The 14,406-nt window shown below is 40.3% G+C and overlaps 1 protein-coding gene across 3 annotated transcripts in view; it reads left to right on the top strand.

Moving 5' to 3' along the window:
• Positions 1-14,406, top strand: part of DST (dystonin) — a 496,398-nt gene that overhangs the window by 407,703 nt on the left and 74,289 nt on the right. For all 3 annotated transcript variants that reach the window (XM_007471189.1, XM_007471190.1, XM_007471191.1), the window contains 6 exons: positions 5,337-5,498; positions 7,002-7,172; positions 9,554-9,720; positions 12,166-12,325; positions 12,524-12,850; positions 13,621-13,705. In XM_007471189.1, coding sequence (XP_007471251.1) covers positions 5,337-5,498; positions 7,002-7,172; positions 9,554-9,720; positions 12,166-12,325; positions 12,524-12,850; positions 13,621-13,705 — 1,072 coding nt within the window. The remainder of the gene's footprint in view (positions 1-5,336; positions 5,499-7,001; positions 7,173-9,553; positions 9,721-12,165; positions 12,326-12,523; positions 12,851-13,620; positions 13,706-14,406) is intronic.

Here is a 14,406-nt window from a genome sequence, read left to right on the forward strand (position 1 = left end):
GTAGGGAAGGGTGAGGAAGAGGAGGACCTCAACATCGAGGACTGTTACGTCCCGCAGCGCTCCATCTACGACACGGTTAGGCTGAATGAGCAGATCGACTCTGGTTCCAAGGGGAGCCTGTCTTCCAGGCATTTCACAGATCGGACTTTACCCTACAGTCACAGAACACTGGATGTCAGTTCTTTATGCTCCAATGGTGCCCTTGCTTCTTCCAGTGCATTTGAGCTGAGAGGCCGTGAAACTCACAAACTCGATGAAAAGATGATCTTTGATGCTCTCAAACTAAATAGTGATATCATCCGAAGCACAGGATTACCCAAAGCCAAATCTCACGCAGAAAAGAAAGAGCATAGACGGTCATGGCGAATGTTTGTCCCAGCCAATTTTATGGATTATGCAAACAAAAGTGAAAGCTCTTTTGTTGAACCTCCTGATCTGTCAGATGCTGTTACCAAGGCTGGCAAGTGCAGAGGGGGTACTAATTCTCTCACGTCGGAGGAGGATGACTCTGGGTTATGCAGTCCTCCAGCCGAGAGGGAAGAAAAACAGGGCATTTTACCTGGAGACCCATCCCGAATTAGAAGCTTGTCTTCTGCTGAAGATATTCACATAGCAGAGCAATATAGACCCTTTTTTTCTGTTAATTCCATCAGCGAACAGAAAATCCCCTTGCTTTCATGCAGAAGCGCCCACCTTGATGACAACTTCAAAACGATTTTACATGATGTTTCTCCACCAGAGGAGACAAAACGTGTCAACGGTCAAAGGGAAATCCGTGGTGAAAATTGCTGCCTGCAGAATGATGTCAAAGAGAGCACTCTTAAGGCTGACCCATTCATTTTGCCAAGAGAGGGAGAAAACAAGTGTATTTCTAACCCCAGAGAAGAAGGAAAAACATATGGACCAGGAGAATTACAAAGCACAGCACGAAGTAGGGAATTTAAGGGACGTTCTCCTGAGGATTTGGCTCTCCCTCACACAGATCTGGGGGGAAATGATGTAGATGGGGGTAGCGCAAGTTTAGTAGAAAACCTGACATTATTGACACAATACGATTTGGAAGAATCCAACGTAGCATCTCAAGAGGACATGGAGGCTCCCCTTTCTGCCCAGGAGATGGAGGCGATCCCTATGCAAGGCTCCCCCAAATTCAGAGCAGTAAGAAAGAAAGCCACTGCCCGAAAAACAAGGGCCCGGGCAGGAACCTTGGACCCTGTCTGTAATGGCTTTCACTCAGTTCAGGTAATTAATGGAGATGGGAAACTCTGTGATGCCCAAGGTCTGTGGTAGTGTTGTCAAGTGGCCACTGGTGTTTCCAATCATGGTCAATCCGGTCTTGTCTTTGGGGGCGGTTGACTAGTACCCTACCAGATGGCAGATATTGATATGATCATAACAACAAATTAATAAGGGACCGTTTTTGAGGAGCGTGATTATCCCCAGCTGTTTGGAGTCCTGCTCCTGGTTGTAGAGACGTTGGCTGTTCCCTTTCATTTGAATGCCTCCACTGTGAATTTATGTTAGGCTTAGGCTTTTCCACAAATTGTGGTTTAAGACCCTGCCATTTAAGGGCAGTTATATTGGATTTATTAAGCTCGAACGGGCTTAGGAAGGTACCAACACAGTATTGTTATGGTCTGAGAAGTGCTCTTCTCAAACTGAGGACTTTTTACACCTTCTGAAAATATTCTCTCAGTTGCTCTGCATGGGGGAAAGAGGTAATTGTGCTATATTTTGCCCCTCACTTGTATAGCCCCTCACTTTTGGTAAGCGGTGAGGTAAGCAAGTAAAGTGTACTGCCTTGTAATAGGGAGAGGTTGGTTGTCAAGCCTGTAATTTTTTTCTTCCCACTTAGATTGAAGTTCAGCTATTTTGGTCCTTTTCCTAAGCTCTTCTGGTAAACTTTGCCTCAGAGGTAATTTTATTTTATTTTAAGCTTCTCTTGTGTTTGTGTACTCATGGGTTAGATTGGGGGGAGAGTCTCTCTTCCTAGGTATTTTGTTACTGAGAGATAAGGAATTTGGACACTATCAGTCTATGAAATAATTGCTCTAATCAGGGATGCCCTTTCCATGAGGTTGCATTAAATGGCATGCTAGTTTGAAAGCTTAGCAGAGTACCTTTTTTTTTTTTTTTTTTTTTTTTTTTTTTTTTTGTTTTTTTTTTAAAAGAGAAGTGCTCTTCTCAAACTGAGGACTTTTTACACCTTCTGAAAATATTCTCTCAGTTGCTCTGCATGGGGGAAAGAGGTAATTGTGCTATATTTTGCCCCTCACTTGTATAGCCCCTCACTTTTGGTAAGCGGTGAGGTAAGCAAGTAAAGTGTACTGCCTTGTAATAGGGAGAGGTTGGTTGTCAAGCCTGTAATTTTTTTCTTCCCACTTAGATTGAAGTTCAGCTATTTTGGTCCTTTTCCTAAGCTCTTCTGGTAAACTTTGCCTCAGAGGTAATTTTATTTTATTTTAAGCTTCTCTTGTGTTTGTGTACTCATGGGTTAGATTGGGGGGAGAGTCTCTCTTCCTAGGTATTTTGTTACTGAGAGATAAGGAATTTGGACACTATCAGTCTATGAAATAATTGCTCTAATCAGGGATGCCCTTTCCATGAGGTTGCATTAAATGGCATGCTAGTTTGAAAGCTTAGCAGAGTACTTTTTTTTTTTTTTTTTTTTTTACTGTATTTTGCAGTTTATTTGTAGAAAGTAATTAAACTGTTAGGAGTATATAGATTCTTTAGTAGTTATCTTTTTTTAACCCTTAATGTATTTTTGTTAGCACTTGAGAAAATTACCACAGACTCACCCAGAACTACGCTGATAGGCAACCCTGAAATTCATTTCTTTAAAACCAAGTCCAGGGGTTAAGGCAATTTACTGGAATGTTTTTATTAGGTTTTTGTTTTGTTTTGTTTTGCCCTGAAAATTAGCTGTGAGGGAGAATAAAACTTTTCCCTGCATCCTTATGTACCAGACAAGTTCCTGGAATTAAAAATGTAGCAGTTTCCCTCCCCCCTCTTTTTTTTGGTAAGTAGTAAAACATATCTACAGCTATTAGTTCCTAGAAATAGTAACTTGGAAAGTGGTATAGAAAAGAAGTAGGATCATAGCACCAAATTCTGTTTTCACTACCTTCCTGTTTCTATTGACTTATTAGGTAAATGAATGCCTTTTTTAAAAATCATGAAAGACATATGGTAATTTTTTCCCAATGATTTGGGGAATTCTTATAATTCTTTGTTTATGTGTAGTTGACTTTTTATACTGAGTATTGTTATATAGAAACAATTAGCCATTGTGGAAACTGTCTGGATTTTCTGTGGAAGAAGTTTGGGCTTTTTGCTAAGAGGGGACTTTTAGAAGAGATGATCATTTATTTGTTTGCTGTTCTTTAATTTACTCATTCATACTATAACACAGAAGTATCCTGTGTGCTGGGCTTGCTCCAGAGTCGGCAGAGTTTGTCTCTGGCAGCCTCTACATCTTTCAAAATTATTTCCCATACTGTGCCTGTAATTTTTTCTTAAGTCCTATTTTGATATTTGTTTTTATTGTTTTCATATATTCTGTTTAACTGTTCATTCACTTGGACTGTTGATATACTTATATAGTGGCCTGCAGTATAATGACTCAGTGCCCCAAACCTTGTCTTACCTTAATCTCTAGCTGAAGCTTTCCTTCCTTAGTTAAATTATTTGCCTTCCTAGCATCCTTCAAGCCCTATATTAAAAACATTTGTATTATCTGTGAAAGAATTGATGTACCCCCCCAGTATTATCTATTGAGGGGTTATCATCATATACCCCAAGGTATAAATAAAATTTTCTATACTGATATTCATTTGGCAAATCATTAACAGGTCCATATTACAAGCTAGGTACTGTGGTAGGTCCAGGGTATATAGAACGACTGTAAGGAAAAGAGAAGTTTATGCTTTCGTGGAACTTGCATTTTACCCTAATACATTAATTAGATCTTTTGCCAGTTACAGGCAGTGGGGCCTATAAGTTGGGTGGGATGGAGAGTCGGCAGGGAGAGTGCTGGAAAACTGCCGACAGTGCAGGCAGTGATCCAAGGGTGACCAGGGTTGCTGTGCCGGCCCTGTGTGATCAGATCCGTGGGGTGAGGCCTCCGTGCATCCTGCAAGCCCGTCGGCATCTTGACAGGCGTTGAGGGGCTAGACGTGTAGGAATCCACACTATTGCAGTGCCCATCTACCTCTTTTTTCTGTTTCCTTCCCTGTATTTGCCCCTCTGGCTCACATCATCTTCTTGTCAGTGACCCCCATTTCCAATTTGAGTCTCAAATGTCACTTGCCAGTTAGCAGCAGGCATCCTTGGAAGGGCCTATAAGAATTCTTGCCAGGAAGGCTCATCTTGGGCCCTTGTTACCATTTTGCTCCTTAGCATTTTCTCTACCTTCTTTTTTGTTTTAATTGAAGTGTAGTTGACTTACAATGTTGTGTTAATTTCTCCTGTACAGCAAAGTGACTCAGTTATACATATACATACATTCTTTTTTCTATTCTTTTCTATTATGGTTTATCACAGGATATTGAATATAGTTCCCTGTGCTCTACAGTAAGGGAACTCGTTGTTTATCCATCCTATACGTAATAGTTTGCATCTACTAACTCTAAACTCCCAGTGCATCCCTCCCCCCACCTTGGCAACCACAAGTCAGTTCTCTCTCTCTTTTTTAAATTAATTAATTAATTAATTTTTGGTTGCATTGGGTATTCGTTGCTGTGCGCGGGCTTTCTCTAGTTACGGCAAGGGGGGGCTACTCTTTGTTGCGGTGCATGAGCTTCTCTTTGCAGTGGCTTCTCTTGTTGCGGAGCATGGGCTCTAGGCGCATGGGCTTCAGTAGTTGTGGCTTGTGGGCTCTAGAGTGCAGGCTCAATAGTTGTGGTGCACGGGCTTAGTTGCTCCACGGCATATGGGATCTTCCCGGACCAGGGATCGAACCTGTGTCCCCTGCATTGGCTGGTGGATTCTTAACCACTGCGCCACCAGGGAAGTCCCACAAGTCTGTTCTCCATGTCTGTGAGTCTGTTTCTGCTTCATAGATAAGTTCATTTGTGTCATATTTTAGATTCCACATGTAAGTGATATCATACGGTATTTATCATTCTCTTTCTGACCTGAATGGTTTTGATAATATTGTGAATTTATATTTAGTTTACTTTCTCGTTATTATTCGTAAAGCAGCTGTAACACATGAATAGGCAACAAAAATGATATTTATTTCTAATAATCTATACCTGATGATTGGACAGGTGTTTATATTTGGTGGCTGTTAGGTACTATAATTCATATAATTATTGTTCTTTCCAATGCAGGTGTTCCAAAAAGAAGAGATTGAACCCTTGCAGGTTAAACAGCAGGATGTGAACTGGCTGGGTCAAGGCCTCATTCAGAGCGCCGCTAAGGGCACCAGCACCCAGGCCTTGGAGCGGGACCTGGACAATGCCAGTGCGCGATGGAAGACCCTCAACAAGAAGGTGGCGTTACCACCCCCTTCGCTGTCATTTCTGTGGATTGTTCTTCTCCAGCATTTGCTGTGACCACCAGTCGTATTTCTAGTAGCCAAGTTTCCCTAAACCTGCCTGTTCCTTGACATCCCCATGAGCTGATGGCCCACCCTAGATGCCCCCAGGGCTTGCTGGGCAGCACAGATGCAGGAAGGACCTCCCCCACCCACCGCCCCCACGAGGATAGGGACCCGGCCGCACAGCTGTGACGGCAGGCGGCCAGGATCCTGGCCCTGGGCTGGTGGGAGCACACGCACCTCCAAGGGCACAGGGGCTACTTGGCTCCATAATCAGTGTCCCATAGGGATCTGGCCTCCCTGTTGCCAGATCCTTTACTTATTTTGCAAAGAACTTGGAACTCTCACTTTTTACGTGAAACCTAATTTTCAGATGTCAGCAACTCACTCCACACTGTGTAATAGGTCACACAGTACAGCTCTGTGTCTGTTTGCCCTGGACTAAGGGTTTGCACCTCGCTATAGATCATTAAGTCCAAATACCATTTTACTGATAAGATGTAGATCCCACCATTTTCTAAATGCCCGTGATGGAAAACACTGGAAAATAATGCTCTGATATCTTAAGAAGGTGATGCTGACACACAGTGGCAGCTCTTTATGTGACAGAAATGATCAGAAAAGGATTTCGGGGTGGCAGTGCTCATCTAGTGGTGGTAGTGGTGGGAGATTGTTCTTGGAGTTTTCCTTGCGTTGAAATCTTAAGCAGTGGCTGGATCTCAGAATGACATTTATCCTTCTTTAGAGTTTGATTCATACTGCAGCACTCCTCAAATACAACTGGGATGCAGTGTCAGGTGTGAATACTTTCCATGGAGCTTAAAATATCTTGCCAACTACTTTTTCAGCCCAAAAAGAAAAGACCTTTGAGGGGGCAATAGGATATCTCTATGCAGAACACAGAGACTCCATTTACTGGGCGACAAAGGCCCTGGCTTGTCAAGAAAGGACTCTATAGAGCTTGGATCTAGCAGAATTTAATTGGATACTTCATAGTTATTTTGCCTAGCAGAACGTAATTCTGATTCTCCCCACAATAATATTGTTGTTTAAATCTTAGTCTTTAAAAAAATATTCAACAGTAGGAAATAAAGAATGAATCCCAGGGATAATGATAAAAATGAATAAGGCACTTTCTTTCAGTAACCTTAAAATATTTGAACCATTCATTGCTAATCATAAATGTATTGGATACTTCCAGAATCTCAAAGGCTTCCCCTTTTGCACTGACTGGTTGAGATGGCAACCTTATCTCCTTGGCTTACTTGCTAAGTTTGCGTTTGTCTCCTTTCCATCTGTATCCTGCCCACTAGCAATGCTTTGGGTGAATTTTAAGTGAGAAGGAAAAGAAAATTTGTGACCAGATGGGAAGATGAGCATGGAAAGTGTTGGCTGGTGAGCAAATTTCATTTTTCATGAACGCAGTAGATAACTGGGGATACCTGGTGCTGTGCAGGTGGCCCAGCGAGCAGCCCAGCTGCAGGAGGCCCTGCTGCACTGCGGGAGGTTCCAGGATGCCCTGGAGTCCCTACTCAGCTGGATGGTGGACACCGAGGAGCTTGTGGCCAATCAGAAGCCCCCATCGGCTGAGTTCAAGGTGGTGAAGGCCCAGATACAAGAGCAGAAGGTAAGTTAGCGGAGCTTTCTTACTGTTTCATGTTAAATCTTAACAATGAGAGTAAAAGTTCACCTTGTGACTCTCTTTATTTGTGTTAATAGGATATCCTCGTTAACTGGTAATCAATGCTCTAGACATTGTTTTGTTAGTCGTTCAACAAATATTTGTGGACCATCTGCCACAGGTCAGCCATCGTTCCAGGTGCTGGAGATATATCATTGAATACAAACCATAGACGTTCCTCATCGAGTGTAAGGTTTAGTGGGAAGGGAGCAACGGGGAGAGAGAGACAATAAACAAAGTAAACACGTAAATGGTGTTACATTAGCCATCGATAAATAACACGGGGATGGGAGATGAGAGTTATTAGCAAGAGACAGAGTGCAAGGGTGGGGGACAGGAAGTGCTGAGTGGAGGAGTGTGTGTGTACAATTTTAAAAAATAGCGTAGTTGAGTTCGAAGACATCACTTACCGAAAAGGTGACTTCGAACAGAAATATCGTTCTCCTGTGTATTAGGTTGATGCACATGCAATTGCCTATTTTATGGAGTCAGTATGGGCAGTTTGTTATGGTTCAGCCTGTACTGACATGGCAGAGAGTTGATTCACATACGCTGAGAACCATGCTGCTGTGTCTTTTGATTCTGCAAATACAGGACCCAGTTGGAAAGACACTTCTTAGAGGGATGGTGACTACTTGGGGCCACATGTACAATTTTTGTGGTCATTAGGAAGCATTTAGTGACCTGTCCAGTATTGATTTGTCAGCCATGACTTGAAATGACACATGGGGGAGTGGCACCTGGCACACAGCACACTGATAAGGCTTCTTTTTAAAAAGACGGGACCTTTAAAAAGAAGAGACTGGATTAAGAGGCTTAATTGGGTTTTGACACCCAGTACTACTCTCTCTCAGAATTCTTCGAAGACTTTAATATCTTGGGAAATTAACTTATTAGAAATAGATTTACAGGTATGGATTAAAGAAATATAACAGGAAACACATTGCATTTGTTTGATTTTTGAAAAAATATGGTAATATATAACAGTATGTAATAAAATAATATATATGTATAATTTATATAATGTAATAAATATATAATATAATCTGGTGTTAAATATAATAATGTAATTGCTACCATTCACGATTTAAACATGTATTATTTGCCCAGAGTTAATGAACTGTGCTTAGCCAACAAAACCTGTCTATTGATTTTGCTTTCTTAATTGCTAGAAGCGGTTCGTTAAAGTTTACCAAAAGTAATCCACTTAATTGTTCTCTTTACTGCCTAAACCACCTGTTGTACTTTGATTTTATGATGACTCTGACCTGTGTCAAGAGAGGGCATCTCTTCCCCTTCTCTTTAGTCCTGTTCCCCTCCCTTCCTGCTGTGGTGGCCTTGATCCCAGAGTGACAGTGAGAAAATACCCTTCCAGCTTGTTACTTCTGGGTGACTGTCTGTGCCTTTGGTCCTCAGGCATCAGTCAGGGTCAGGTTAAGGAAGCAGTGCGGTACTCAGCATTCTGTACACCTATGCCTTCCTCACTGCTCTCCACACAGGGCCTGGGGATTGCACTTATTCCTGAAATACTTGTTTTGATTCATTGGAGGAAGGGAACCCTGATTTCTGGCTACCTATGTCAAACACTCCCTTCCAGGCTTCTCAAAATGAAGCATTAAATTGAATTTTTTTCCACAGCTCAATCCTGAAATATTAGTCTTCTTTAGCCAGCTTTGGGGATTTCTGACATGTTTCCCCCTCGGTTCATTGTGGAAATGATATTTAAAGGCTCTTGTTAGTTTTCATCCTCGTAAAGAATTTTAGGAGCTATCTTACCCCCTAAAAGCAACCAAGAGCCTCTAGTTGTAGCCTCACTAGCTTGTGAACTTGGTGTGACTTTCAACTTCCCTTCTGCGGTGGATTGTTTAACATGGGGAAAGGTTTTGAAAACAGCAGTGATTTATAATGACCTTTTCTATCTCAACGGGACAGATCACCGTTGATTGTTTAGGGCATTCCCATTTCATTATAATAATTGGGATTTTGCGCTCTCAGTGCAGAGGAGTTATCCTAAGCGGCACATTCTACTCCATTACTTTATATTAACAAGTTAATAACGAATGGTTCAGTGGCCTTATCAATATTCGTTTTATTTAGTGTGAAAAGCCACCACCACAATGTTTGACACAACAGTAATGAATCATTAAACAAAAAGTTTTTTTGAAAAAAATCCTACTTCTCAGGTCCTTTTGTATGTGAATCCACACAAAGTTATTTTTGTTACATATCAAAAGTACTTTGTGTATGTTTTCCATATGTTGATAAAATTATCGCTTTGTTTCCTTTCTTTTTATTTATTTATTTTTAATTTACTATTTTGTCTTAAGCTTCTCCAGAGATTGTTGGATGACCGCAAATCTACTGTGGAGGTGATCAAACGGGAAGGAGAAAAAATTGCCGCCACAGCAGAACCTGCAGATAAAGTGAAGATTTTGAAACAACTGAGTCTCTTGGATAGCAGATGGGCAGCCTTGCTTAATAAGGCTGAAACAAGGTAAATGCTTCCAGTCTTTGGAAAGAGCACCAATGGCATTCATACTGATTTCTTGTATTTTGGTAATGCTTTTCTTCAAATTGTTATTTTCCTGTGTTTATCATGTATGTGAACCTGGAGGGCAAGGGCTATGGCACCTCTGTCCTTATTCCCCCATGGGGATGTCCTGTAGTCTCCAAATCTATCCCAACTCTTAAGAAGAGTATTTCCTTTGGGGGTCATTCGTTCATTCGTTTATAACGTAGTTATCGCCTGCCTACCGTGCATCAGGCAGAGCTGGGCCTTCCACAGGGGTGCACTGGTCAGATCATCCCTGCCCTCAGACAAGGGACAGCCTAGCAGGGTTTCGTAGCCATTGAAGACTAATGACAAATGTGATGGTTCAAAGTGAAACCTGGGCACAGGGTGCTGTGGAAGCAGAGAACAGGAGGAACCTGGCCTGGGGCAGGAAAGTGACAGCTAAGCTCTGTTTTAAAGGAGGAGTGGGAGTTATCTGGGAAGTGAGGCAGGTGGAGGGCGCTGTGATGTCTACCAGGGCCAGAAGCTGGAGCGTGGCTCTGCCGGGCTTCATTACACTTCGGTCTTTTTTCTTTTTAATTTTTTTAATTCAAGTATAGTTGATTTACAATGTTGTATGAATTTCTGCTGTACAGCAAAGTGACTCAGTTATACATACATATACATTCTTTTTTAAAATATTCTTTTCCATTATGGTTTATCATAAGATATTGAATATAGTTCTTTCTTCATTCTCTTCACTGGCACCACATTGACCGATGTCATGTTGTAGCTACATTGAAGTGTACACTGGCTGGGTTGGAAATAGATGACCCACTGAAGAAAATGAGCATCTCCATACATTCCTACCTTCTTTGGAACTAAGATAATGCAGAGAAGGGTTTGTCCAATCTTGAATTACGGAGTAGAAGGAGTTATCATTCTAGGACCATTGAATAAGGGGCTCCAAAGGAGGCTGGAAGTTTCATGTTATTCTTTAATGTGTGTCAGTAGATTATTCCTTCTGTGTAATGCCCCAGAATTACTGCCATGGGAGAGACTCTCAATACTTTTTTTTAATAAATGAAAGCCTAGATCTCTGCTTTACTGCTATAACTGTCCTTTTTTTTTCCTAAACCTTCCTCACAGTGGTATTAAGTGGAGGGATGGTGGTGATGCTATGATTCATACACAGACTAGTAGATTCCCTTACAATTTAAATCATAGTCAGTTAAACCTAGTTGCAAAATACTTCTTTCCAGTGATTCTAGGTGATTGGATATTAGAATTTTTTAAAAGTCATAAATAGTGATAATCCAGAAGTCAAAAATAATGTAGTAAATTTTATTCATTTTTGTAAAAAGATCAAATGTATTTCAGCTGAAGGTTTTAAAAATATATGCATATGTAATTTGTGATATGAAGGTATAGAAATTATGTTCGGTAGCATGTGCCAGTTGTCCATAATTCCCTTTGTCCCCATAGAAAGCTCATTTCTCAAAGCATGTAATTCTCTAAGAATTAAACATGATAACAGGTTAAGACAGCTACTCTTGGTCCCAGCAAAGATAATTCACAGGATTGGGTACAGCATCAGGTCCTCTGTATAGAGACCAGCACAATCACTTGCCGTAGATAAAAACCAAGGACGATGCAAGTAGGTTTTAACTTATGTGGTACCTTTTTAAGGGAGGAGACAATGGGTTTTCTAAAAGCATTCAAACTCTGTTACAAGTTAAAGTCTGAGGAATATTTCTCCTCTTTCATGGTATTTTAGTCCATAAAATATTAACTGTTGCCTTGGGGAAATATACCTGACAGTGTACTTTTTAAAGGAGGACTCACTAGTAATTCCAGCACAAGGGATGCTATAGTTATTCTTCAAAATTTAAATCTAATTTTGACCATTTGATTAAAGCAATCTCAGTAACTGATGCTCTGATTGAAGTTAACTATTATATAAAGCACAGAATATGTGTTCAGTAAGTATTACCTATTACTATCATTATTATGGCTACTATTGTTATTTTAACGTTACTATGATTATACCTATTATTATTTTAAGTATTACAACCAGGTTACTTAAGACTTTCACAAGATTCAGGCACTTGAGGTTGATGTGTTGTTCAGCTTTACTTTTATTTAATAGGAGAACTATTTTTTAAAGTTTTTCATAGATACTTCTTTTTTTTTTTTGGCCATGTCACATGGCTTGCGGGATCTTAGTTCCCCGACCAGGGATCAAACCCCGGCCCCTGGCAGTGGAAGCATGGAGAATAGGAGAAATATTTTAAAGTGTCCTCTCCGTGTGAGAGATTTTAATTTTAATTTTAGATGTTTTCTACAAAAACTGTTTGGAGTGGAATGCGGGAGCATGAGTGAAGATTTCTGTTGACAGTTTCCCACGTTTCTCATCCCTGAATGACCTTCCTCTTGGCACGTTTTCAGGAATCGTCAGTTGGAAGGTATCTCAGTGGTAGCACAGCAGTTTCACGAAACCTTAGAACCACTGAACGAGTGGCTGACAACCACAGAAAAGAGGCTGGCGAATAGCGAACCCATTGGAACCCAAGCGTCCAAGCTGGAGGAACAAATTGCCCAGCACAAAGTAAGGTTCCCATCACACGTTAGTGAGATCCAGTTTTCCGTGCCCTTTGTGGTTTTATGACATGCATTTGAGTTTTGTACTGTTGAGTGATGCATCAGTGCAACCTTAGACCCATTTCATGTGTCATCTTTTTGTTCAATTTATGTTGTCATTTTTATTTGTCCATTCTTTTTGTTTCCTTTTTTAAACTTTATTTAGGCCTTAGAAGATGACATCAACCATCATAATAAACATTTACACCAGGCCATTAGCATTGGCCAGTCCTTAAAGGTTTTGAGCTCCAGGGAGGATAAAGATATGGTGCAGAGTAAATTAGACTCCTCTCAAGTGTGGTACATTGAGATTCAAGAGAAAAGCCACGGCAGGTCTGAGCTTCTCCAGCAGGCTCTGTGTAATGCTAAGATTTTTGGGGAAGATGAAGTGGAGCTGATGAACTGGCTGAGTGAAGTGCATGACAAGCTGAGGAGGCTCTCGGTCCAGGATTCCAGCCCTGAGGGGCTGTGGACACAGCAGGCTGAGCTGCGGGTATTTTGATTTATTTTACTTTATTTTTTCATTTCAGTTTTCCTCATTTTCTCAGTCTTCCTTATTTCTGTATTATTTTACGTTCACTATGATTTAGGTGAGTTGCTGTACTCAAGATATTGCCTATGTATACAGTGACTTTTTTTTAACTGAAGTATAGTTGATTTACAATGTTGTGTTACTTTCAGGTGTACAGCATAGGGATTCAGTGTGTGTGTATATATATATATATATATATATATATACATATACATATATACATATATACATACACATACACACACATATATATATGTATATGTATATATATGTGTGTATATATGTACACTTTTTCAGATTCTTTTCCCATATAGGTTATTACGAACTATTGAGCAGAGTTCCCTGTGCTGTACTGTAGGTCCTTGTTGTTTATCCATTTTATATATAGTAAGTGTGTTGTATCAGGTACTTTTAATGAAGTCACATGTAAGAAGAGATTTAATTTATCCAATAGCTGGATTGTTGACTTTTCATTTTGTTATTTCATCTTTGTATACAAAGGCCCATAATTAACCAGTACTCCAATGTCTCCACATCACCCATTTTCTGAAGAGGGGAGTGAATTATGATAGATGAAATGAGACATGGGCACAGTGGTGGAAAAAAGATGGGTAAACATGAGAACAGTGAGGAATATTTGAAAAGTGTTTACTCAAATAAGATTAACTGATAATGCCAATGCTTATTTAAATTTTTTTTTCCCCCGCATAAAAATGATACCTGTGTTTTAGGTTCTGCAAGAGGACATCCTACTCAGAAAACAAAATGTAGATCAGGCCTTACTAAATGGTTTAGAACTACTTAAACGAACAACAGGTGAGATACCTTTCAAATCAAATCCTCATGACGTGAGCATTTTGTGTTGCTTTCAAAATATTTTAGAGATGGGGGAAAAACACAAAGCACACTCGAAATTTGGGGCCACTCCAAGATTTCATCCTGGAGAATGCTTTGAAGGCCGACCGAGGGGGTTTAGACTATGATTTCATTGTTTTTCTCATGATCTCACTGAGTTTTTAATGGAAGTTTTGTGTATTACTCATAACACCAAGCATTGGTCAGAGAATCCCATGGCAGAGTGACATTAGTTTTCCACTTGGGGAAGGCAGTTGTTCTAGATGAGCACATAGGTTGTAGACAGCTTTTTAAATTTTTAAGATAGATGGCATTCAGTGACATATACTCTGACTATACCCAGGTTTTGTTTCTCTGTGCCTGAACTCACCAAAAAAACATATTACCTTGTTTTAGTAATTCCTTTGGCTGGAATGTCTCATTGTATTTATATCCAATTCAGCACATGTGTGTGGTGGGGGACAGGTACCATTCATTATGAATGGGAAGAATTTGATATAGTATCAAGAGCCTTGGACTCTGAAGCCCAGGGCACAATTTCTCTGTGTGTCTGAAAATTAGAGGCAGGTGAGGATCTATTGGAATAGTGCAGGTGAGTTTATTATTATTATTATTATTATTATTACTTTTTTTTTTTTTTTTTTTAGTATGCGGGCCTGTCA

The sequence above is a fragment of the Lipotes vexillifer genome, unplaced genomic scaffold, assembly GCF_000442215.2.
Source record: "Lipotes vexillifer unplaced genomic scaffold, Lipotes_vexillifer_v1.1 scaffold302, whole genome shotgun sequence".
Classification (NCBI taxonomy): Eukaryota; Metazoa; Chordata; class Mammalia; order Artiodactyla; family Lipotidae; genus Lipotes; species Lipotes vexillifer.